The sequence below is a fragment of the Mesocricetus auratus genome, unplaced genomic scaffold, assembly GCF_017639785.1.
Source record: "Mesocricetus auratus isolate SY011 unplaced genomic scaffold, BCM_Maur_2.0 Super-Scaffold_100691, whole genome shotgun sequence".
NCBI lineage: Eukaryota > Metazoa > Chordata > Mammalia > Rodentia > Cricetidae > Mesocricetus > Mesocricetus auratus.
In genome coordinates, this window is record NW_024429267.1 from 46,134,323 (window position 1) to 46,157,197 (window position 22,875).

A 22,875-nucleotide genomic window follows, 5' to 3' on the forward strand; every position below is an offset into this window, starting at 1 on the left:
CGGGCCTGGGGTGTGGCCTTCAGCACCAACAGTGGGGCAGCGACGGTTCAAGGGATGATGTTGACCCCTGCTTTATTTTTGCTACCAGCCCTTTGATGGTAGAGACCTGCTGCCTGTGATGCTAGGTGTGCTACAGGGTACACCACACTCAGCCGTCTCCACGGTGTCTGTAGCCCACCGTCAACACTTTTGACATCTCTTGGCATTTGAAGATAATCCTGCCAGCCTTTGAGAATACTGGTAACTAATGGCGTAATTTCCTGGTTCATAGAGGCGCAGCCTCTGAGAAGGGCTCCTTGACAGACCCCAGTCATGGTTTTCTGACCCTGGTGCCAGCGGTGGGCAGGTTCCCATTCCTTAGGGCCAGGAGGCACAGTTTTGCCCATTTCTGGTTAGTGACGACTGTCTACTGTCTGTAGTATTCTGTTGCCTCAGCCGTGGGGGGGGGGGAGCAGTAGGTGTTTATTATTGTAGACACATCTTTTCTGCCAGTATAGAGGTTAAGAGAGGGCTTTGGGGCCATGGTGACCTCCTAGGAATGTGCTGTCGTTCCCCAGTTACCAGATTCTGGGAGGCACTGCCCCATCTTGCTGCTTCTCGTGGAGCAAAGGAGGCTGAACCCACTTAATTGTGAGTTCTGCCATTACAGCGTGGAAAGGCTGGGATTTGCTGCTTCTCAAGGGCAGGGCTCCACTTCCCAGCACTTTTGATATCTAGAGGCCAGCTCGTCTATCTTATAGATAGCTGGTGAGTGTGTGATAACTTTCTGTCATTGCTCCTCTGCCTGTCCCAGGCTAGAGCCCTGTCCCTGACAGGCTCTGTCTTCCCAGCCCCAATTTGGGACCAAAGTGCAACTCGGGATCATCGGTTGGGGAGCTCAGGTTACCCCTCTCCATAGTGTTTCCCTGGCTGAGCCCACACCAGCCCTGGGAGATGGGTGGGAGTGAAATGGGGTGGGTGCTGCTTAAAGAGGAAAGGGACCAGCGTAGTCACTAACTAGCCTGGGACCCCATCTTCCCAGCTTTGGGCCGTGCAGTGGGCGTGAGGATTCTCTCCTAGAGGCCAGGGGCCTGGCTAGTTCAGTATCCACTGCTCATTCGCTTACATCTGGCCATGTGCACGTTCCCAAGATGTAAACTGCTTTGAACTTTACAGCTGTGTAAGTTGGTTGTGTGTGTGTGCCCATTTAAAAAACAAAAACCAAACTGCATTCTAATGAGGAAAGAGGAGAATCTGGTGAAAGTTCCTTTGCTTCTGTAGAGGAAATGTAAGACTTCGAGTTGTGGAAACTGCTCTCTGCTCCTCTTTCCTGGAAGCTACACACCTGCCTACATACCCTAAGACCTGCGCCAGGATACACACGTGGCTCCATTGGTGTTGAGGCGCGCTTGCGTTTCCCTGGGTCTTGTGTGTGGTGGAGAGGAGTGCTTGGCCTGAGCCGGCCCCTTTCTGTACACCCAGCGCTGCCCGCCCGCCCGCCCGCCTGTGTCAGGTCGTATATGTCAAAATAAAGCCTCTAGAAACTAAACTCTGTCCAAGTCTTCGCGAAACCTTCATAGCCTCGGGGTGGGCCGACCCAGCTAGTCGCTCACAGGTCATCTCACTTGAGGGGAGGTGCCGGGTCATAGCTGGGGGACCGGACTGAACTGGGTTCGGACAGGTGCTGAAGGGCCAGCAGCACAGGAGCGGCTGGAAATAGGGGTTAGAGCAAGCAGTGAGGACAAGGTGAGTGGTGCTGGAGGTGGGGGGGGTCTGGGCGAGCACTGGGGGGCGGCCTCATTGGGGTGGGTCCGGCGCGCCGGGGGGGGGGGGCGGGGAAAGGGGAGGAGAAGGCGGGGCGGAAGGCGGCTGCCTCGTGGCGGACCTGGTTCCGATAGGAAGCCAAGCTAACTCCTCCAGTTCCGCCTTTAGATCCGCCAATGGGCATCTGACCCGCGAGTTCTCCATGGCAGCCCAGCGCATTGGGAATCTAATTGGGTGCGTCTGCCGCAGCGTAGCGCCGGGCGGTCGTCTGCGGACAGCCCTGCCACGTAGACGGCAGCCCATTGGCTCTCTTCCCCGGTTACGTCACTGGCTGCGCCGCCTCCGACCGGAACTCCGGGCCAGCTGGTCTCCAACCAGTTCCTCCTTCCGTGTTCTGGCTGCTCCTCGACTCTACATTAAGGTAGAGCAGACTGACGAGGTGAGGCTGGAGTCGGTCAGTCTGGCTGCTGAAGGACGCGGGGCAGGGCTCGGCGGCGGGAGTGCGCGGCGGGAGTGCGCGGCAGGAGCCGGTTAGGCGGCCTGTAGGTACTTTGGAGCCAGAGACCCACTCCTATCACCCGCAGGCGCAATGAAGGCACTGATCTTGGTGGGTGGGTATGGGACACGGTTGCGGCCGCTGACGCTGAGCATCCCGAAGCCATTGGTGGACTTCTGCAATAAGCCCATCTTGCTGCATCAAGTGGAGGCGCTTGCCGCGGTAAGGCCCTGGGTCAGCTATGGCGGGAAGAGGAATGGATAGTGACTGGGAGGCCAGGGGTGGTCATACCTTGTTACCGAGCCCGTCAATTAGCCCACCTTATTGCGTCTGGCAGGCAGGCGTGGACCACGTGATCTTGGCAGTAAGCTACATGTCACAGATGTTGGAAAAGGAAATGAAGGCACAGGAGCAAAGGGTGAGGCAGGCGTAGACTTAGTTCTTTTTTTTGGCTCCTGGGGCTTGGCTGACCACTGGAGAGAGACTCTAACCAGATGTCTTCTTCCTTCCAGCTTGGAATCCGAATCTCCATGTCTCATGAAGAGGAGCCTTTGGGGACAGGTCAGTATGAAAAGGAAGGCTTTGGGGCAAGGTTTAGGGTCAGTAAAGGGCATTAGCCCGTCTGAATGGGTGACTCTGGAGTCTACTCCAGGACCTAGACCTCTAGCAAAGTGCTAACATATGCCTTATCCCCTTCCCTAGCTGGGCCTCTGGCGCTGGCCCGAGAACTACTCTCTGAGACCGAAGACCCTTTCTTCGTTCTCAACAGTGATGTCATCTGTGATTTTCCCTTCCAAGCCATGGTGCAGTTCCACCGACACCATGGCCAAGAGGGCTCCATCTTGGTGAGAGACAGTCTTCCTTTTCTGACGTCCACGCCCTTTACCCAGTCACTGCTAGCCTAGTCTCAAACTCTTTGTGCAAAGCTGTGCAGGGTGTTTTTGGGGCAAAGCCTTTGAGATGTGGGACGGGGGACAGGCATGTGTATCAAGGATAAAGAGCGCTGGACTAGGCCTAAGGTGCCCTCCCCTCTACATCCAGGTAACCAAGGTGGAGGAGCCTTCCAAGTATGGTGTGGTGGTGTGTGAGGCTGACACAGGCCGCATTCACCGTTTTGTTGAGAAGCCACAGGTGTTTGTGTCCAATAAGATCAACGCAGGCATGTACATCCTGAGCCCCTCTGTGCTGCGGCGCATCCAGGTGTGTGGGGAGAGCCGGGGGCTGCGGTGGGACAGGCCTCTGTTGTGTGACCTACTCACAAGTCGCCCACTCCCACAGCTGAAGCCTACGTCCATTGAGAAGGAGGTCTTCCCGGTCATGGCCCAGGAGGGGCAGCTGTATGCCATGGAGCTTTCGGGTGAGCAGAGAGGCCATAGGGTGAGGGTCGTCTGTGGCTGGGCAGAGTCCTCTGATTCATCTCTCCTTCCAGGGTTCTGGATGGACATTGGGCAGCCCAAGGATTTCCTCACTGGCATGTGCCTGTTCCTGCAGTCACTGAGACAGAAGCACCCAGAGAGACTATGCTCAGGCCCTGGCATTGTGGGGAATGTACTTGTGGTGAGGCCCTTGCCCAGCCCATCACTAACCCTTTCAGGTTTGGGAGACAAGGGACCCACTCTTCCTTTCCTCAACACTCTCAGGACCCGAGTGCCCGCATCGGTCAGAACTGCAGCATTGGCCCCAATGTGAGTCTGGGTCCTGGCGTGGTGGTGGAGGACGGCGTGTGCATCCGGCGGTGCACAGTGCTTCGGGACGCCCACATCCGCTCCCACTCCTGGCTTGAGTCGTGCATCGTGGGCTGGCGCTGCCGTGTGGGTCAGTGGGTAAGTCTGTCAGCTGGGCTGGATGAGAATGAGCAGGGAACGTGTGTGCTCCACTAACAAGGCTTCCCCCCCACCCCCAGGTGCGCATGGAGAATGTAACAGTGCTGGGCGAGGATGTCATTGTTAACGATGAACTCTACCTCAATGGAGCCAGCGTGCTGCCCCACAAGTCTATTGGGGAGTCGGTGCCAGAGCCTCGTATTATCATGTGAGGGGATATGTAGGGCTGGCCAAGCCCCCCCTCACCATCAAAGGTGTAGCAGTCACGACACTTCAGCAGACCCTGGACTTGGTGCCTTCTGTCTAGGGCAGCATGGAGGAATCTGAATCTGAAGCTCTGGGACATGTGCCTTCTGATGGGGACACAGACTGACAGGATCCTGCTGGGCATAACCCACAAGCCCTACTCCCTCAAGAAGAGCTGGGCCAGGGCTGTATGGAATAATAATTTAATGCTCACTGTAGCCTGGATCGCAAGTCAAGCTCAGGCATACTTAGGGCCATGGCTGGGCTGCCAGGCTACACATAGACAGATGGTGGAGGTGCTCAGAGTGAGGGTGATGGGGAAGGCCAAAAGAGCTCCTAAGTAGGGCTCGGTCTGGGTCTGGTGGTGGAGGTTCCAGGTTGGTGCGAGCTGTGTGCAGTGGGCTGGCCTAGGCAGCTGAGGAGGTGGCACTTGTGTTGGCTGCCTTGTCCCAGTCCTCTACGGATGCAATGGTGGCTTTGCAGAAGAAGCAGTCCTTGTTGTTCATCAGGTGCTGGTTGATGCAGGCTCTACAAGAGGGAAGGGGAATGAGCACTGCCTTGTGTGTCTTAGTTGCCCCAAGTCCATGGGGCCCACTTACTTGCAGGATTTGTGGCCACAAGGCTGGAACACAGCAGAGATGGGGTGGGCATAGCAGATTGGGCAGAGGTCCTCTTCACTGGTGGGCTATGGGATGGAAGTGAAGAGTGGGTTGGGGCCATGCCTGTACCTACCCTGGTGTGTACGAATGTATTAAAACGACATGGGCCTATGTGTCTTAGCCCCACTCACCAGGGAGGCAGCAGCTGCCTGGGCAGACGCAGCAGTCAGATGTGCCAGCATCTGTTCCACCTGGGCGAGCTCCTCAGCACTGATGTAGTCTGTGTCTGGGTTAGTGGTAGACGGTCAGTGCCTCTTGAATACACCCAGGCAGGAGATTTGCTTTTCTTGAGCATCCTGAGCTCAGGAGACCCTGAAACTCTTTCCTGACCCACCCCTGGCCCACTTACAGCTCTGTAGAGAGAAGCGCTTCCGGTCAGGGGCAGGCAAGGCAGTGCCGGGTGCTAGGGGTTCTGGCTGCCCCAGGAGATAGCATATGGACCGGAGCTGGAAGCAGGGATCAGCCAGGAGCACAGAGGTGGCTTGCTCTGTCCTAGACAGGGGGAGGGTGCAGAGGTAGCAGGAAAGCTTTGAGCTTATGTGAAGATTATCTCCATGGTGGGGCTGGGTGACAATCCAATCCAGTGGCATTCTTTCTATCTTAAGTCCTGAACAACCTATGTGCCAGTTAAGGGAAGAGGTGTTGATGGCTCACAGGGTAATGCTGCTTCTACCAAACGTGACAACTTGAATCTGATTCCCAGGAACCATAGAATGAAGGGAAAAACACTCCCACACACAAATCAGTACATCTAAAGGGAGAAGGGTGAGGATTCCACCTAACCTATAATACATTAATCCTTCAAAATCACTTAGAGAACATTAGCCACAAAACACTCTGCCCAGACTTGAGCCCTTTTGCTGAAGTCAGGCTTCCAGCCAAGCGAACTGAAAACTCTGGAGCCCTCTGGTGGTCACACTGGGTCTTCAAGTGCCAGGGTAAATGGCTGCCCCGCCCCTTAGCGGCAGGAGCCAATGGGAGCTTGGGTCCCCACCCCTGGGCAGTCATTTCCTAGAGAGTACTTAGGATCCAGTCAGAAAGGCGCTTGGAGAAGCTAGCGAGCTTGAAAAGAAGTGCTGGGGCCCCACCTCACACCCCAGACCAGAAGAGCAGGAGGTGGCGGCCGGGCGGGTGGAGCCGGCGTTGTGCCTCTCAAGCCACGGGCCACAGGGACCCACAACCGGCTGTGGAGAAGTGGGTGAGTCCTGGAGCTGTGGACAGCACTGAGCCCCTCTCTTCCCTGGCGGCCACTGCCATGGCCTGGCTGGTGGTGCCAAGCATACTGCTGTGCCTGTTGTGTGCTGGATTCGGCACCTCAGATTTGGAGGCCCTTCTGCCCCCTGCTCCCCACAACTGCCCCAATAGCTGCATCTGTGCTGCTGATGTGTTAAATTGCGCGGGCCATGGGTTACAGGACGTGCCGGTAGCGTTACCTGCCACCGCTGCAGAACTCGATCTGAGTCACAATGCACTCGAACGCCTGCACCCTGGCTGGTTAGCACCCCTCTCCCGCTTGCGTGCCCTGCACCTAGGCTACAATAAATTGGATGTGCTGGGCCGTGGTGTCTTCACCAATGCCAGTGGCCTGAGGACACTTGATTTATCATCTAATATGTTGAGGATACTCCACACCCATGACCTGGATGGACTGGGGAGGCTGGAGAAATTGTTGCTGTTCAATAACAAACTGGTGCACTTGGACCCGGATGCCTTCAAGGGCCTGAGTATGCTCAGACAGCTCTATCTCAGCTGCAATGAACTCGCCTCTTTTTCTTTCAATGACCTGCACGGTCTGGGGACAACGCACCTGCGCACTCTAGACCTATCCTCCAACTGGCTGGGTCACATCTCCATCTCTGGGCTGGCTGCACTGCCAGCTTTCCTCAAGAATGGGCTCTACTTGCACAACAACCCACTGCCCTGTGACTGTCGCCTCTACCACCTGCTCCAGCGCTGGCACCAGCGGGGCCTGGGTGCCCTGCGTGATTTCGCACGTGAGTACACATGCTTGGCCTTTAAGGTCTCAGAGTCCCGAGTGCGCTTCTTTGAGCACAGCCGGGTGTTTGAGAACTGCTCAGCTGCTGCAGCTCTAGGCTTAGAGCTGCCTGAAGAGCAGCTGCACACACAGGTGGGGCAGTCCTTGAGGCTCTACTGCAACAGCAGCATGCCCGCTGCACGAGTGGCCTGGGTCTCACCGAAAAACGAGCTGCTTGTCGCACCAGGATCTCAGGACGGCAGCATTGCTGTGCTGGCTGATGGCAGCTTAGTGATACGCAGGGTGCGAGAGCAACATGCAGGCATCTTTGTGTGCCTGGCAACCGGGCCCCACCTGCACCACAACCAGACTCTTGAGTTCAATGTGAGTGTGCACAAACCTCGCCCCGAGCCGGAGGCTTTCAACACAGGCTTCACCACACTGCTGGGCTGCATCGTGGGCCTGGTGCTCGTGCTGCTCTACTTGTTTGCCCCACCCTGCCGCGGCTGCTGTCGCTGCTGCCGGCGGGCCTGCCGTAGCTGCTGCTGGCCCCGAGCCCCCAGTCCACTCCAGGAGCTGAGTGCACAGTCCTCAGTGCTCAGCTCTACACCACCAGACGCACCGAGCCGCAAGGCCAGTGTCCACAAGCATGTGGTCTTCCTGGAGCCGGGCAAGAAAGGTCTCAATGGCCGTGTGCAGCTAGCAGTAGCTGAAGACTTCGATCTGAGCAACCCCATGGAGTTGCAGCTCAAGGTTAGCTCTGAGTCAGCCAGTTCCACAGGCTCAGAGGGTCTCATGATGACCTAGACTGCCTGGGTGTCCCCACGCAGGCCATAGACCTGCTGCTGCTTGCCTGGTTCGCTGACAAAGCCATCTAGAGAACTGACATTTGCTGGTGGGATGCACGGTACCTACTCCTGCAACTGCATGCGGGCCTTGACCTGTATTGCAATCGTTCTACTCACTGGTAAAAGCCTTGACCTGTACTGCAATAGTTCTACTCACTGGTAAAAGCCTTGACCTGGGGCTGGAGAGATGACTCAGAGGTTAAGAGCACTGACTGCTCTTCCAGAGGTCATGAGTTCAATTCCCAGCAACCACATGGTGGCTCACAACCATCTGTAATGAGATCTGGTGCCCTCTTCTGGTGTGTAGATGTTTGTAATAAATAAATAAATCTTAAAAAAAAAAAAAAAAAGCCTTGACCTGTACTGCAATAGTTCTACTCACTGGTAAAGGGGCTGAGGCCCCCCACTTGCCTCCTACTCTGCCTGGCTCAGGATAAGGCCTCAGACCACTAGAGTCTGCTTCCCCTAGGACCTCTGAGTGACCAAACGTCCCGTGAAGATTAGGGACCAAGGCCATCTAGTAAGAGCCCTTGCATTAGTGCTCTGGGACCGCCTCAGGATTGATGCAGATGTTGGGGTGTGCTATAGCAGTCAAACATGCCACTTTCCCCTCCCTGCCAGGGAGCTCACCAAGCAGGGAGAAGGCAGCTCAGAAGTTCCAGCCTCCACTCTAGGACGGGAGGAATAAACGAGCCCTTCCTCTGCTGAAAGAGTACCCTGTCTACAATGACCACCCAGCCTCCGGAAAGCTCTACAACTCCTGCAGAGTCTGGTGGGCATGCACGCCTCCTTCAGGACACTCCTGCAAGAATAGCCCTGCTGTCTTCAGGCAACAGTAGAGCCAATCCCATGGGCTCATAACCCAGTAAGAAAAAGTCTGGTGAACACCACTAATCTGGGGCTCATGTCCCTGGAGGGCAGAAGGCCTCTTAGACTGGCACTCATCTTAGCCTAATGGCTAAAGCAGTATCCTGAATTCATATGCCTCTACCACTCCTCCAGGCATTTAGGGAAGGAGCCCCTCCCAGGAGGAGCTGGCAGCCCTGTATCCTAGATGACTATTAAGGCATTTTGTAATAAAGTGGTACATCTTCACTGCCGGGCATTCCCAGATGGGTAGCTTTTGTGTGCTTGGCTCTTGATCCAGCAGGGTGTCCCTGACAGAGGATGGCACATCTTCCAAGTCTGGGCATTTATGCCCTGCAAGAGGCATGGCTGCAAGCTAATCCTACCCTGCCGTTAACACCTGTTCACACCTCAACTCCTACCTTTGCCTCAGTGTCCCAAACTAGATTCTGGGGTTCATTCTGAGACAGAGAAACATGTATGATGAGGCCCTGCCCTATGAGCCCCTCCCCAAAGGGCACACTCAGTTCCCAAGGGGCCAACGGTCCCCAATACTCACTCTGAGGCTGGACCATGCACCAGGAGGCGTACCAGGATGCCGGTCACTGCCACCAGGATAGGGTAGTGGTCCACACTCTCCAGGCCTGAGGGGAGGGAAGGAAGATGAGGCTTTCATACAGCTCCTGGATGATACCACTGGCCTTTCCCACCATTCTTCCTACATAAAGGCGAACTGAGGCTGGGAGTGCACAGTCCTGGTGCAGAAGCTAAGGCCTTGGTGTGCTGAGGTGCAGGGGATCTAGATCCTTACCAGGAAGCTGTAGGGTGACTACACGGTCAAACAGGTTCCTCTCAGCTGTCACCCGGTTCAGCACCTGGTTCAGCAGCTGTGAGGGCAGGAGCCTATTGGTGGATGGGCAAGCGCACCCCTTGAGTTATCCCCAGGGTCCTACCCTCCTTGCCCAGATGGACACACCTGTGCAAGACGCCGAAGTAGCATCTCAGAGGTAGGGCGGGACCAGTCAAGGAAGATCTCAGGCACCAGTGTGATGGTCATTTCCAAGACACGCAGCAAGCTGACCGACAGGTCAAAGCAGGTGGCACAGACCTTGAGCTGCCGGCTGTCCACAAAGTTCCGCTCTAGGCGTTCAGCAGCCTGTTGAATCTAAGTCACCAACAGAAACGCAGGGAGCAGTCAGAGGCCTTGCAACAGTGCTTGGCCTTGGTCTCTGCCCACCCCTACCCTGACACACCAGAGCCCACCTCCTGGATCATGCCGATGAACTCCGAGAAGGCCCAGTTAAGCTGGTTAAGGACACTGTTGAGGAAGCTAGGTGCCACGTCAGGGCCTTGTCGCAGCAGGTCTGCCATGTGCTGCTGCAGCAGGGTGGAGGGGCAGGGCTCTGGGCAGACGAAAGCAGCGTTACCAGGGGCTTCCAGACAGACCCTGCCTGTCAGAGGCTGTTACCAGGGGCTTCCAGACAGACCCTGCCTGTCAGACGCTGTTATATACCGGAACAGTGGTGTAAGAACAGAAGGATGACTCTCTAAGAATGTTCAGATCATGAAAGGAGAGGATTGGCACAGAACTGCTTTGAAGTTAGGAACAAGTATGCCGCCCTCCCTCCACTAAACAAGCCACAGGCTGCAGACATTTCCAGCACTGCTATACCCCACAGGCTGCAGACATTTCCAGCACTGCTATACCCCACAGGCTTCAGACATTTCCAGCACTGCTATACCCCACAGGCCGGGAGCAGCCAGACAGCTGTTGACCGGACCTGAATCAAATTCTGGATCATATGCCTGCCTGTCGGGAAGTGTCAGATGTACACCACGTAGACCATTCCCACAGTAGCAAGGCTAGCTTCTGCAAGAGCCCAGGCTGAGCCCCGCTGTCCTCTGTTGCCCTTGGCCTGGCCTTGGCATACGGCTTAGGTGGTGAGCGCCAAGTCTGGGCTGGAAGGGCAGCAGTAACCAGAGCTCTCAGCTGCAGCTGGCCCAACATACCTCTCCAACCCTCTGATGCAAATCAATAGTCCCCGTACAGAGGGAGGGCATCTGCCCCCACTGCCGTCCCCACTTGCAGTTCAGTTCCGTCCTAGGCAATTAGCAAGGACTTGTTCTATGAGTGTGCACAAGACTTTCGAGCCCTCTGGGAACGCCCAGAGACCACGGCACTGGCTGCAAGGGCACAAACCCTGGTGAGGAATGTGGCCTCCACAAGCTACATAGCTCAAGGGATTGGCCAGGCTCAGGTGAAGACCCTCGGGCTAACGAGACTTTGATAGGCACAGGGGACGGCACAGCCTCTATTCCTAGCCAAACCTGAAGCCCACTTTGGGTCCTGATCAGCGTCTAGCTTGTGATCCTCCAGTCGAGGGTCCAAGGCCAGAAGACAACAAAGGAGACGCACTTCAGGGATATGGCTGAGGGAGGGGAGGCGGCACAGGGCAAGGACTGGAGTCCGTACCCTGCATAAGCTGCCAGCGAGCTGGAGAGGTGGACCCCTCACTGTGAGCCCAAGGGGACAACAGGACTTGCCCCAGAGCATCACAGGGCTGGGAGGGAGTAGGAGCCTGAAACCAGTTCAGGCAGGAGACAGGCTTGGAGGAACAGGAGACTTTTTGAGTATCAGGAAAGGGCTACCAGCTTGTCTAGGGCAGCCACTAGAACCTGTCAAACCTGGATACTCACTTTGAAGGCTGGGCAAATTGGCATCCTCTGGTTTGGTTTTCAACAGATGTGGCAGCCGTGTATAGCGGTACCCAAACCCACAGCCCTGGGGGTGAGACAGCAGGAATCAGAGGGGCACAGCGACACTCCCTTCCAAATGGCCTTGGCCATTGCCCTCAGGTCAGACTTACCCTCCAAAGCCGTACCAGGATCCAGTTGGTCTGGGCCCAGGGCCGTTGCTCATAGGGTGCCAAAAGGTTCCTCACCATGGCGATGCGCCTAAGAAGGTGAGGGATGGCAGGCACAGGAGGCTGGGCATGATGCTGTACAGAGTGGGGTGTACCCCCCAGTCTCCTACTTACTGCTCCTCAGGGATCCGTTCCACAGCCCGCAGAGAGTGTGGGTAGCACACGTAGCTGGCCAGGGCCTGCATCAGCGAGTCTCGAATGTCTGTCAGGATATGCTAAGCCTCAGCAAATCTCTGGCATGGGCTGGGACCCCCAAGCCTAATGCCCACATGGCTACAGTTTAGGTAGAAAAGCGTGCCAGACATGCCACTCCACCCCCATTCCCAGAGCTCTCTGGAGGACACCTCACCAGTGCCTACGATGCGTGGGTCAGCGAAGTGTTTGGCGAGGGTGGCAGCCAAGCGGGTCAGGGTTTCTTCATAGCCTACAAAGGAGGGCAGTGAGAACTGCTGGCTAGCAGTGGGGTTCCAGAGAAGGCATGTCCTTTGTCAGGGAGGGCGGGCTTTGTGGAGCAGGCCCTAGAGCTGGCTGTGGGGCCAGTCTGGAACCACGTTAGCACCTAGAGACATCGGGCAAAGCAACGTAACACACTGGCAATCGGGAAGGGGAGTGGGCAGATTCTGATGAGGACCCTGACTCAGGCTCTAACTCATTCTGGAATGCATCTGATGACTCAGCAGTCAAAGCAGCCTGGTCTCCAGAGCTCTGGAGACAGAGCCACACCGAGGACTGCATAGGCACAAGAAGTGAGGGGCCTGGCAGCTTGCAGCCTCCCCACTGCTAGGCCCAGCTTGGGTCAGTGGTCTTGGCGAAACAAAGGCTCCTCTTGAGCCCCAGCAGGGCACGCCTCTTGTTATGCTTCACAAAACAAGCGACTGTGTCTGTCTTACTGCCGCTCTGAGACCAGTAGCCAGGCGGCAGAGTGAGGAGTCAACCGGCTGGGAGAGCACAGCCGCTATCAACCCGGCAAAGGAGACAGCTGGGGTCCCCACCGTCTGCTGTCCGTGGACACCTCTCTGCTGCTGTGTCAGAGCCTGCAGGCACCAGTTCAGGACAAAAGCTTGGTGGGGATGGTTGGGTCACGACAATGAACCTGGGGCTCGCCAAGTTCATTCTAAAGGCCTCTTCTGCACTCCCCTCCCCAGACTGTGAGTGGTCCCATCACCTGGGAGCTCTTCCATGCTGTGCACAGGGCCAAAGTAATTCTTGAGAGCACTGTAGCTGTTGATGGCCACGCTTAGGTAGAACTCAGGCATGAAGGCAAAGAGAGACCCTGTGCGGTCCCCGTGCTCGATGGTGCGTAGGCAGACACGCAACAGCCAGTAGATATCCAGCATCTTCTCCTGCAGGAGGCACACAGAATGCTGCTGGGCCACTTACTGTGAGGGACAGGGTCTGGCCTAGGGATCAGGAAGGCCTCCCCATGACAGTGACTGAGACCTGGACTACAGGAAGTGTGAGTAGTGGCCTAAGCAGAGGGACAAAGCCCTCAGCAGGCAAGGGTCAGCAAGACCAGGGCAGTACCATGACCCAAATGAGTTATAGAGGGTTAGAGACTCGTCAGAGAGAGGCTGTAGGGACAAGCAGGGACAGGACTGTGAGGGAACCACAGCAGTGGCCAGGCCTAAGACAGTAGACAAAAGAACTGGATAGCCAGGACTGGGGAGATAGACAGACTGTGTTGCCCACATAGCACAAATGGTGTCCCCAAGGGAGGAGTGGATCTGGGGGCAGAGGGGAGGTGGAGAGGGCTGGAAGGAGTGGAGGGAGGGGAAACTGGTTGGGGGTTGGCATGTAATGTATGGGAAAAGAATAAATAAAACATAAAATAAAAGGCAGATCAGAGATAACAGCCGTTACTCAAAAAGAAGGAAAGAATGGCGGCCATTTCTGAGGGTGATGGATGGAGCATAGAAGCTGGTGCAGAAAGAGTATGTGTAGCTCAGCACGAAGAGCACGGGGCACCTGCGCATGCTCCAAGAGCGTGTGTGGAAGCTCCCAGAGCGTGTGTGGAGGCTTCAAAGGAGACAGCGGTGGGAAAAGAGGCAGTGACTGCTGCAGGAAGAGAAGCCACAAAAAAGGGCCTCGTTCCCACAGCGTGGCTCTTCGAGGCTCCTTTAGGTTAAGTGAAAAGGCACCAGACCTAAGAAGGTGCGAAGCCAAGCTCAGATTCCCAGAACTTGCACTTGACACTAGCTGCTAGCTCTCTGAGGTGTCCCGAATCCCAGGACCAGAAGGGTGGAGAGTGGGCCTGAGCCAGCCCATGAGCTGTGGGTACACTGTCACCACAGAAGACCCCGGAAGATGAGCCTGAGGCAAGATGACAATGGCACCATTGTAGCCATGGGGCAAACGATGGAGATGTGCCACTGAGGCTGGGGACAGGGCAGAAACTTTGTGAGCACTGTCTCAGAGAGGTGGAGGAGCCTGTGCTTGACCAAGCGTTGGGGGAGGGGAGGTAGCTAAGACGCAGAGAGGATGGAGGGCTGTGGGCAAGTGCAGGCCAAGGAAGCGCTCACACCCTCCCTTTAATAATAGAAGACGCTTCTCAGAGCAGACAGGGTTGAGTGAGAGCCAAGGACACAGAGGAGAAGGCAGCCCAACAAAAATATAAAAGCCTGCATCTGACATTGTGCCCAGGGCAGAGTGTGGTCACTCTTTGTCAAAAATGCCCATTTTTATCACTTCTATTCAACACACTACTGAGGATCACAGCGAAGGAAAATTAGGCAAGATAAAAAAATAAAAGGCATCCAGATTGGCATGGGAACAGTAAAGTCACCTCTGTTCACAAACACTGTTTTATGTTTAGAAATCTTAATGGGCACACACAGAGGAAGAGAGATTAGAAACAAATCCTGGACGGTGGGGGGCAGGGCTGGAGAGATAGCTCAGTGGTTAAGAGCACTGGCTGCTCTTCCAGAGGACCCAGGTTCAATTCCCAGAACCCACATGGCACCCTCACACAGACACTCATGCAGCAAAAACACCAACATACATAAAATACAAATAAATTAGTTAAGTCAATTGTGGTTAAGAGCAATGGTCGCTCTTCCAGAGGGCCCAGGTTCAATTCCCAGCAACCACAATACAGCTCACAATTGCCTGTAACTCCAGTTCTAGAGGATCTGATACCCTCACGTAGACATACATGAAGGCAAAACACCAATGCACATAAGATAAATCTTCAAAAAATAAACCACAATTATATAAGAAAAGAAACAAATTTGTAGGACACAAAATGAAAACTACTAGATATTGTTGGAAAAAATTAAAGACATCAATAATCAGAGACATCTCTATTCATGACTTGTTGACTTAATATTGCTACCATATTGATACTGACGAATCTACTGCTTCCAACAATGTGGTTGAAATAGAAAACATGGTCTGGAGAAATGGCTCAGTAGTTAAGAGAAGACCCAGGTTTGATTCCCTTCCCCCACATAAAGACTCACAACCAACTGTAGCTCCAGCCCCAGAGCATTTAATGCCCTCTTCAGACCTCTGTGGGCAATCGCATGCGTGTGTTCAATACAGACAGGAAGGCAAAGCACACACACACACACACACACACACACACACACAATCTTTTTAAGAAAATCAGCTACACAGTGGGGGTGCACACTTTTAATCCCAGCACTTGGGAGGCAGAGGTAGGTGGATCTCTGTGAGTTTGAGGTCAGCCTGGTCTACAAAGTGAGTTCAGGACAACCAGGGAAACCTTGTCTGGAAAAAAAAAAAAAGAAAGAAAATCCACAATCCAGACATTCCTATAAAACTTCAAATGCCCTCAAGTAGCCAAAATACTCTAGCAGGAAACAAATTTGCTCATACCTCCCTACTGCTTTCCTTCTTTTTCTTAAGACTTAGCTTATTACTTTTAGTTACTTGTGTGTGAGTTGCACGTGCAGGGAGAGCAGAAACACTGGATCCCCTGGAGCTAGAGTTATAGGCAGCAGTGAGCCTCCTGGTGTGGGTGCTGGGAATCCTCTGGTCTTCTGTAAGAACATTCTCAGCCACTGCTCCATCTCTCTAATCCCTTCCTTTCTTTTTATATTTTATTTGTTTATTTGTGTGCGGTGTGCCAGCGTGTACACACATGCATGCACGCCACAGTGAACACGTGGATATCAGAGGACAACTTGCAGGAGTTAGTTCTCTCCTGGTGGCTGTGATGGTTTCAATGAAAATGAAACCTATAGGCTCATAGATTTAAATGCTTAGTCAGCAATTGGTAGACTGGGAGGGAGTAGGTGTGGCCTTATCGGGAGGTGTGTCAATGGGAATGGGCTTTGATGCTTCAAAAGCCCATGCCAGGACCAGTGACTCTCTGCCGGCTGCCAACGGATGTAAAGCTCTCAGCTACTTCTCCAGCACCATGTGTGCCTGTATGCCGCCATGCTCCCCGCCGTGATGATAGTGGGCCAAACCTCTGAGACTGTGAGCCATCCAATGAAATGTTTCCCTTTGTAAGAGCTGCCTTGGTCATGGTGTCTCTTCACAGCAATGAAAGTAACATAGTGGGCAAATGCCCTTACCCACTGAGCCATCTTCCATCCTGATGATTTCAAAACTTAGTGTTAAAAACAACTAAAAATCAAAACAGTGTGGTACATGTACAGGAGACAGAGTAAGGGATCAGGGGTAACCCTTGACAGGGAACCAAAGGGTTCCAACAACTGCAACCCTACAAGCAGAAGTTTGTAGGTGGAGTTACAAAAGTAAGTTTGGAGGTGGAGGCGCACGCCTTTGATCCCAGCACTCAGAGACAGAGGCAGGTGAATCTCTGTGAATTTGAAGCCAGTCTGGTCTACAGAGCGAGATCTGGGACAGCCAAGGCAAAGAAACCCTGTCTCAAAAAAACAAAACAAACAAACAAACAAAAAGACTCAAAAGCGTACAACTCTTAATGAAAATAGTGAACATCACCAACAAAGGAGGGGTGGTGGGAGACCAGGGTCCTGGGAAGTTGGGGTGGGAGGGCAGGGCCAGACTGCCAAGAGCCGGGGGGGGGGGGGCAGGTGTGAAATCCCAGTGGGGGGAAGCTTCCAACACAATATCTTTGGCTGCTTTTGACAGCAGGAGGAGGAACAGTAAAAGGGGGAAGAAGGGGTTGTTAGGAGACACACTGAAGGGCTGGAGAATGGCTCAGTGGCTAAGAGCACTGGTTGTTCTTCAAGAAGACTCAGGTTCAATTCCCAGCAACCACATGACAGCTCACAAATGTCTGTAACTCTAGTTTCAGGGGATCTTGTGCCCTCTTCTGGTCTCCATGGGCACTGCAGGCACATACATACAAGCAGATAACACACACACACACACACACACACACACACACACACACTGAGCAGAGATAACTGAGTAGAGGTGGAGATGTCCAGGGGTACAGTATGCCTCTCTTCAAGGGTACCTAGGAAGAGCCCCATGGCACCACTATTGAGAGGAAGCTGCCAGGAGGGATGGATAGAAGAAACTAGTTGGGAGGGCCAGAGTCAAGGGCCCAATTTCAGTCTCAAAGGGAGTGCAGGGTCAGCCTTCCCTGTACCCTGCTGGCGTGGGAGGGCACAGGCTCATCTTCCTGCTGTCTGTGTGTGACAAGTGTCCAGATAGCGCCTAGACACTGGAGCCTTTATTTAATGAATGAGCAAGTGAAAGAGAATGAGAAGAATCCACACCCAAGGGGAGCAGGTGAGTTAGCCAGAAGCAGACACAAGGAAGCAAGGTGCAGGGAGGACCACAAAGCCCCCGATGTGCCGGCAGGGGTGGAGCAGTTAAAGCCTGAGAGGAGGAGTGAGGAAAGGAGGCGGCAGAGACAACCTCACTCCTCACACGAGCCTGGTCTACAGAGCGAGTTCCAGGACAGCCTCCAAGACAATACAGGGAAACCCTGTCTCAAAAAACCAAAAACCAAAGAGTCCTAGTACAACCTTGTCAAGTCTACAGTCAGAGAGGCTGAAAGGGTCACACTGAACAGGGTCACGGCTACTCACCTGGGAGTACACGGTGGCATGGACCCAGGCAAGCCGGCGGCTCAGGTGGTCCAGCTTTTCTGAGAAAACTTTCTGGCTCTTGGTCAGCTCTGCAAGGATGTCCTTCCTCTGACCCCCACAGAGAAAAAAGACAATCAGAATATATCCTAATGCCCATATCTCTCTAGGCAGTCTGATATGGACCCTGCTAGCGCTCTGGGCAGATGGGGGGGGGTGGAGCTCCATATTCAAAACTCACTCCTGCCAGTGGTGATCAGTGGAGACCCAGCAGGCCCCAGAAGAGGGGTCTGGTTAGCCCCTCTCTGTGAGTTGCTGGTGTGAGCATCCAGGGGCACAGGGTCAGACTGCACCTTCAATGGCTGGGTAGTCCCAACCCTTTGGTGACAGTGGGAATAGAAGGCCTGCTAGGGAGGCATGCCATGGCAAAGGGAGAGCCGGGGCCTGCTTCCTGCTGACTCCGAGTGGCTGAGGAGGCACTCAGGGTCCATCCATTATTAACGAGGGTGACGGGTGTGCATCAGCACTTGGTGGGCAGGAATGGGGAACCTTGGCACGGGCGCAGCTGGTCGATGGGGCTCAGGGTACACAGCCTTGCTCTCATCACTTGGTGTGGTCAGAGCAGGGGCAGGGGGAAATGTTGGGGCATCCCCAGAACAAGATTTCCTTTGTAGGATGCCCTGGTATACGAGGGACCCCAAGTATACTGTCCCTGTGTCCTGTGCAACACCGTTCTGTCCCAATACCCACCTGCCTGGCCCAGCCTTACCCTCTTGGGGCACCGGCGGAGTTTGTCCTCGGTGTCTCTCAGGGCCATTGCATACTCGCTGACATCATCAGACACACCCACCATCTGGAGTATCGAACACCACATATCCAGGGTGACCCTTGAGTACCTCAACTGGGGTTTTTAAAACCCAATCTGGCCCCAGCCTGCAAAGTTCCCCAAATCTGGCCTCTTCCTACAAAAATAATACAGGTCAGAGGCAGGCAGCAGCAGAGTCTTTCTGTGTGACGCATTCGTGTACACTAACACGCCCACGCGCCCCACCCCCCACCACACACATGGCTGACAGTGTGAGACCTTGCCCAGCTGCTGGTGCACGCTGAGGTTGTACATCATGACCGTGCCGTCCAGGACTTCCAGCAGGGAGTTCTCAGTGAGGGGCTGCTCGGGCTCCTCAGGGGGTCTCCCCAACAGCAGACCCTCATTCCAGTGGCTGCCCTCAACTGGGGAGCAGAAGACAGAATGAGAGCCTGGCTTTTCTGTTTGTTTGCTTTTTGAGACAGGGTCTCACTATGTAGACTAGGCTGGCCTTAAACTCAAGGGATCTGACTACCTCTGCTTACTGGCACTGGGATTAAAGGTGGCACTACCACAACTGACTTGTGATTGTCTCTTAAATACACACAGGCTATAAGGGCCTTCCGGGAGGAGAGGGGATTCCCTCTCTCTTCCCTGCCTAGGAAGGGAGCTTCAGGGAGGACGGGTCAAGGGAGGGTGGGGTGCAGGGCAAGGCCCTGCATCACCAGGACCTATTTTTGTAATATTGATTTCATGTTTTCAGTTTGTGCTTCCTGTGCCCTTGGGATGTGGCCAGGCCTCAAGGTGGTAGGGAGGGGAGGGGACTATTCTGGCTTTGCCAAAGATAAGGGTTACACACAGCAGACGGAAAGATAAGGGTTACACACAGCAGACGGAAAGATAAGGGTTACACACGGCAGACGGAAGGGAAGTAAGGGTTACACACAGCAGACGCCCCTCAGCAGTGCTGCCCGGCACCTACTGTCCTCTCGAGACCTCTGCTCCACGTTCAGCGAGCGAACCTTCACTTTCTCCATGGTGCTCAGAGGCCGCCGTGGGGTCATGAGGCTCACAGCTGCTGTGCTGAGGAAGCGGTTGGCTCGGCCCAGGGTTGGAGAACTGAGCCAGCCTGGCCGGGGCAGGGGCAGTGCCCCTCCCATGGCCAGGGCCTGCATGGGACGCTGTGGTGGAGAAAGGGGGTCAGAAGCTACTTGACTCTCCAAGACTGGGGCCCGCATGCGATGATATTGATGCACAAGGTTGGGGGGAATGGACAGGGAGGGGCTGGCCACGCTCCACCTAGAGCCAGGGAGCTTCCCTGCTGACAAGGTCTTTGCCTATATGGAGAGAAGCTGACCTGTGTCACACCCCTGCCTACAAGATGAAGGAAAAGCCCAACATGAAGCCTCTGCCTGCCCCTACCGCCACACCTGGGCCGCCGTGGGGGCTGGCTCTTCATCTTCATCCAAGTCATCCATGGTAGCTGCCTGGAGCTCCAGGGGGTCAATCACGATATTGGCTTTGGAAGCAAGGTCATCTGAGAGACATATCGAGATTAGAGGCTCAGGCAAACTACGGAAGAGGGGCCACTGCGGGATGGCTCCGAGTGGCCCACCTCTGAGGGACGGCTCCGAGTGGCCCACCTCTGAGAGACGGCTCCGAGTGGCCCACCACTGGCAGACTGGGGGGGGTTACAGCCTACTCCCACTGCCCCTCACTACTCCTTTGCCCTCTTGCTACAGCTCAGGGGGCCGCCCCTCTTGTAGCTGCAACTAGAAGCAGGAGGCATGCCTCATCACAGCACTCCTGCGGGTCTACGGTGTCCTGCAAGGCTACTCTGTATACGAGGTCACAGGCACACCTCTCGCCGAGTTTGCAGATCTCATCAACATACTGGACTTGATATCTCCTCTTCCTTCTAAAGCCCCTGGCCCTGATGATACCCAGCTGCAGAGTTTCTAGCATGATCAAGGTTACCCATTGCTCAACAACTGCCTACTTCCGTAGTGCAGGCCCCTACCCTCTGTCACCTAGATAACCATTCCACTGCAGCGCACTCTCCCTACTGCCAGAGGGATCGTCTCATAATGTAGACCTAGCTTCACCCAGGCCTTCCAAGCTGTCCATGGAGGGTTTGCTCCTTCCCTGTGGCCCATAAAAGTCTCACACTGGCCTTACTCCTCACAGCTCCCTGTCTCAGACTTCCCAGCACATCTGCAGGCCACACTGCGCTGCTTCTGACTTTTGTTGTTGCTTTTTTGTTTTGTTTTTTGAGACAGAGTTTCTCTGTGTAACAGTCCGGGCTGTCCTGGAACTCTCTGTAGACCAGGCTGGCCTCGAACTCACAGAGATCCGCCTGCCTCTGCCTCCCAAGAGCTGGGATTAAAGGCGTGCGCCACCACCCCCTGGCTTTGTTGCTTATTTTTAATACAATGTTTTTAGACTTATTTTCTCACTTGTATGAGTGGTTTTGTACATGTGTCATGTGCATGCCTGATGGCCAAAGACATTAAAAGAGGGTGGATCCCCTGGACTGCAGTTACAGATTACTGTGAGGTGCCCTGTGGGTGTTGGGAATCAACAAAAGTAACAAGTGCTCATAACTGTTGAGCCAGCTCTCCAGGCCTGTCTGTTTTCTAAAGGAAGGGCTCACTTTGTAGCCATGGCTGGCCTGGAACCCACAGAGATCGCCTGCCTGTACCCTCCTGAGCACTGCTATTTACAGTGTGTGCCACCACACTGCCCATATTTGACATCCTTGCCCTTGGGTTCACAGTACCAAAGGCCCTTTGTACTGTAGTGAGCTATGCTCACCAATGAAGGCAGCTCAGATAGCACTGACACAACCTTTACCAGTATGCTAAATCCTATGTCCATACATCTGGCCCCTATTTCATCAGTGCATTCCTAGCCTGTCTCTAGTGCCCAGGGAAAGCACAGCTGCTTACACCCAAGATCAGATGCAGCCTAGCAGGTCAGCAGCTCCGGTGCTAAACAGGTAAGAAGGACTTGGGCACCCTCTAGTGGACACAGGGTGGCTCAGCACCCACAGCACCGCAGGCTCAGAGGCAGCCAGGCTTATTCACAGCCGCAGCCTCCACTCACCTTTCAGGGTCTTTCGAAGGTGTGAGAGGAGGCCCCCAAGGCGCTGAAGGTCAAAGTAATCCACCTTGCCATTATAGAAGATCTGGGGTGGGATATAGGCGTCTGCAGGGAGTCAGGGATGTGGGGTCAGCAATCTGCTCAGTGGAGCTCTCCAGATTCATAGTCTCTACTCTAGCCTTCTGACCTTCATCCACCAGCCCAGGCAGACGGTAGAGTCAGAGTTCAGGGCTGCCTGCCTGCCTCCCAGCCCCCCCCCGGCTGTTTAGGTTAATGTCAACAACTGTAGAAACATGGGTAGAGGAAGAATCTTGGCAGCTACGTCTCAGCTACCAGCTGTAGCCACTCAAGAGAACAGAAGGACAAACTATGGGATATCCCCCAGCCCAGAGTGCCTAAGTCTCCTACTGACCCCTGGAACTCTGCCCAAACGTAGGAGCCCATGGGAGCCCATGGGAGGCAGCTCCACAAAGGACTGCACAGAGATCTAGGCACCAGGCCGGAGGAATAGCACCTGCCACGGGCAGGAGTCTGCGGAAGCGGTCAGCCAACACAGGCCCAAGGGTGCCAGAGTATGGACTCCTGAGAGGACTTAACTGGGCAAAAGACCCAGCCATCCTCACACCCATCTCAGTCTCTACAGCACCGCCAGGAGCCACCGCAGACCTGGTGGAGCCTTGCCAACCTGGGGTCTGGTGTCACTCACCGTCACTGAAGGAAGCATGGGGGTTGGAAGCTCTGTATTCGTCCCAATAGAAGCGCAGGGCAGACACCAGCCGGTGCAGGAAGCAGACCATGTACTCAGGGGGGCAGAGCATAGACATGTTCTGGGGCACATGACAGAAAACAGATATTGGTGCCAGGCCAGGGTCTAGCTCATCCTCATCCAAGGCTGTGCCCAGGATCCCGGAGGAAAAGGGAGTAGCAGCAGAGGTTTGTAGCCTAGGTATGAGGCAGGCTGAGAGGTGCCAGATGCCCAGAGCACAGCCCCAGAAACACAGCCAGGAGCCCTCAGTGGCCGCCCTGGAGGATACTTACCCCCCGGCCGCTGACATTCTCCTGCAGAAACTTCCGGAATTTTGTCAGAAAGATGTACCTAGAAGCTTCACCCTTCAAGGTAGGGGAAAAGGAGGCTGTGCTGAGCTGACAATTCTCCGCTTTATTGGAAGCCCCACCATAAGAACATGAACCAGCCCCTGCTGTCTGGGGCTCAGAGCCAGAATAGCATCCCTGCCAGCCAGGAACCCACACAGGAGTCTTGGGTCACATACCCCATTGTCATCCTTATTGTCCAACAGCAGCTTCAGGATCTGGACCTGCAGTCCTTCCACCACTGAGACAGGGCAGGAAACACAGTACTTAGGCTCCCGGGAATGGGAGCGGGCAGAAATTTGTGTCAGCCCTCCACCATCAGGGTT

General features: G+C 54.6%; 3 protein-coding genes and 1 long non-coding RNA gene across 10 annotated transcripts in view; 2 read left to right on the plus strand and 2 right to left on the minus strand.

Annotated features, from left to right (window-relative positions):
* Positions 1 to 426: 426 nt before the first annotated feature.
* On the minus strand, positions 427 to 2,946 carry LOC121137588. The gene is made up of 2 exons (XR_005874885.1): positions 2,560 to 2,946; positions 427 to 2,478 (listed from the first exon to the last, which is right to left on the minus strand). It is a non-coding gene; the product is annotated as an uncharacterized LOC121137588 (long non-coding RNA).
* On the plus strand, positions 2,006 to 5,078 carry Gmppb (GDP-mannose pyrophosphorylase B). Its single transcript, XM_005074917.4, has 9 exons — positions 2,006 to 2,461; positions 2,577 to 2,657; positions 2,752 to 2,800; positions 2,942 to 3,084; positions 3,281 to 3,439; positions 3,518 to 3,596; positions 3,669 to 3,796; positions 3,880 to 4,062; positions 4,143 to 5,078. Exons 1-9 carry the CDS (start codon positions 2,333 to 2,335, stop codon positions 4,272 to 4,274), a joined length of 1,083 nt encoding a protein of 360 aa, XP_005074974.1. The 5' UTR covers positions 2,006 to 2,332; the 3' UTR covers positions 4,275 to 5,078.
* Rnf123 (ring finger protein 123) overlaps positions 4,496 to 22,875 on the minus strand; it is a 29,490-nt gene continuing 11,110 nt past the window's right edge. For 6 of the 7 annotated variants that reach the window (XM_040740183.1, XM_021229976.2, XM_021229978.1 and 3 more), the window contains 22 exons: positions 22,729 to 22,790; positions 22,496 to 22,567; positions 22,164 to 22,284; positions 21,461 to 21,562; positions 19,786 to 19,892; positions 19,338 to 19,536; positions 18,635 to 18,780; positions 18,320 to 18,403; positions 17,554 to 17,661; positions 12,726 to 12,903; positions 11,910 to 11,984; positions 11,675 to 11,762; positions 11,504 to 11,591; positions 11,334 to 11,418; positions 9,900 to 10,039; positions 9,613 to 9,801; positions 9,448 to 9,523; positions 9,196 to 9,280; positions 5,317 to 5,459; positions 5,099 to 5,193; positions 4,908 to 4,993; positions 4,496 to 4,836 (listed from right to left, as the gene is read on the minus strand). In XM_040740183.1, the coding sequence (XP_040596117.1) occupies positions 4,716 to 4,836; positions 4,908 to 4,993; positions 5,099 to 5,193; positions 5,317 to 5,459; positions 9,196 to 9,280; positions 9,448 to 9,523; positions 9,613 to 9,801; positions 9,900 to 10,039; positions 11,334 to 11,418; positions 11,504 to 11,591; positions 11,675 to 11,762; positions 11,910 to 11,984; positions 12,726 to 12,903; positions 17,554 to 17,661; positions 18,320 to 18,403; positions 18,635 to 18,780; positions 19,338 to 19,536; positions 19,786 to 19,892; positions 21,461 to 21,562; positions 22,164 to 22,284; positions 22,496 to 22,567; positions 22,729 to 22,790 (2,450 nt within the window). In that variant the 3' untranslated portion in view covers positions 4,496 to 4,715. Of the gene's footprint in view, positions 4,837 to 4,907; positions 4,994 to 5,098; positions 5,194 to 5,316; positions 5,460 to 9,195; positions 9,281 to 9,447; positions 9,540 to 9,612; positions 9,802 to 9,899; positions 10,040 to 11,333; positions 11,419 to 11,503; positions 11,592 to 11,674; positions 11,763 to 11,909; positions 11,985 to 12,725; positions 12,904 to 17,553; positions 17,662 to 18,319; positions 18,404 to 18,634; positions 18,781 to 19,337; positions 19,537 to 19,785; positions 19,893 to 21,460; positions 21,563 to 22,163; positions 22,285 to 22,495; positions 22,568 to 22,728; positions 22,791 to 22,875 lie in introns of those variants that run through there. The other variant, XR_005874884.1, reaches the window with a different exon arrangement.
* Amigo3 (adhesion molecule with Ig like domain 3) lies at positions 5,459 to 8,095 on the plus strand. Its single transcript, XM_005074914.4, has one exon. The coding sequence runs from the start codon at positions 6,223 to 6,225 to the stop codon at positions 7,747 to 7,749; it is 1,527 nt and encodes a 508-aa protein (XP_005074971.1). The 5' UTR covers positions 5,459 to 6,222; the 3' UTR covers positions 7,750 to 8,095.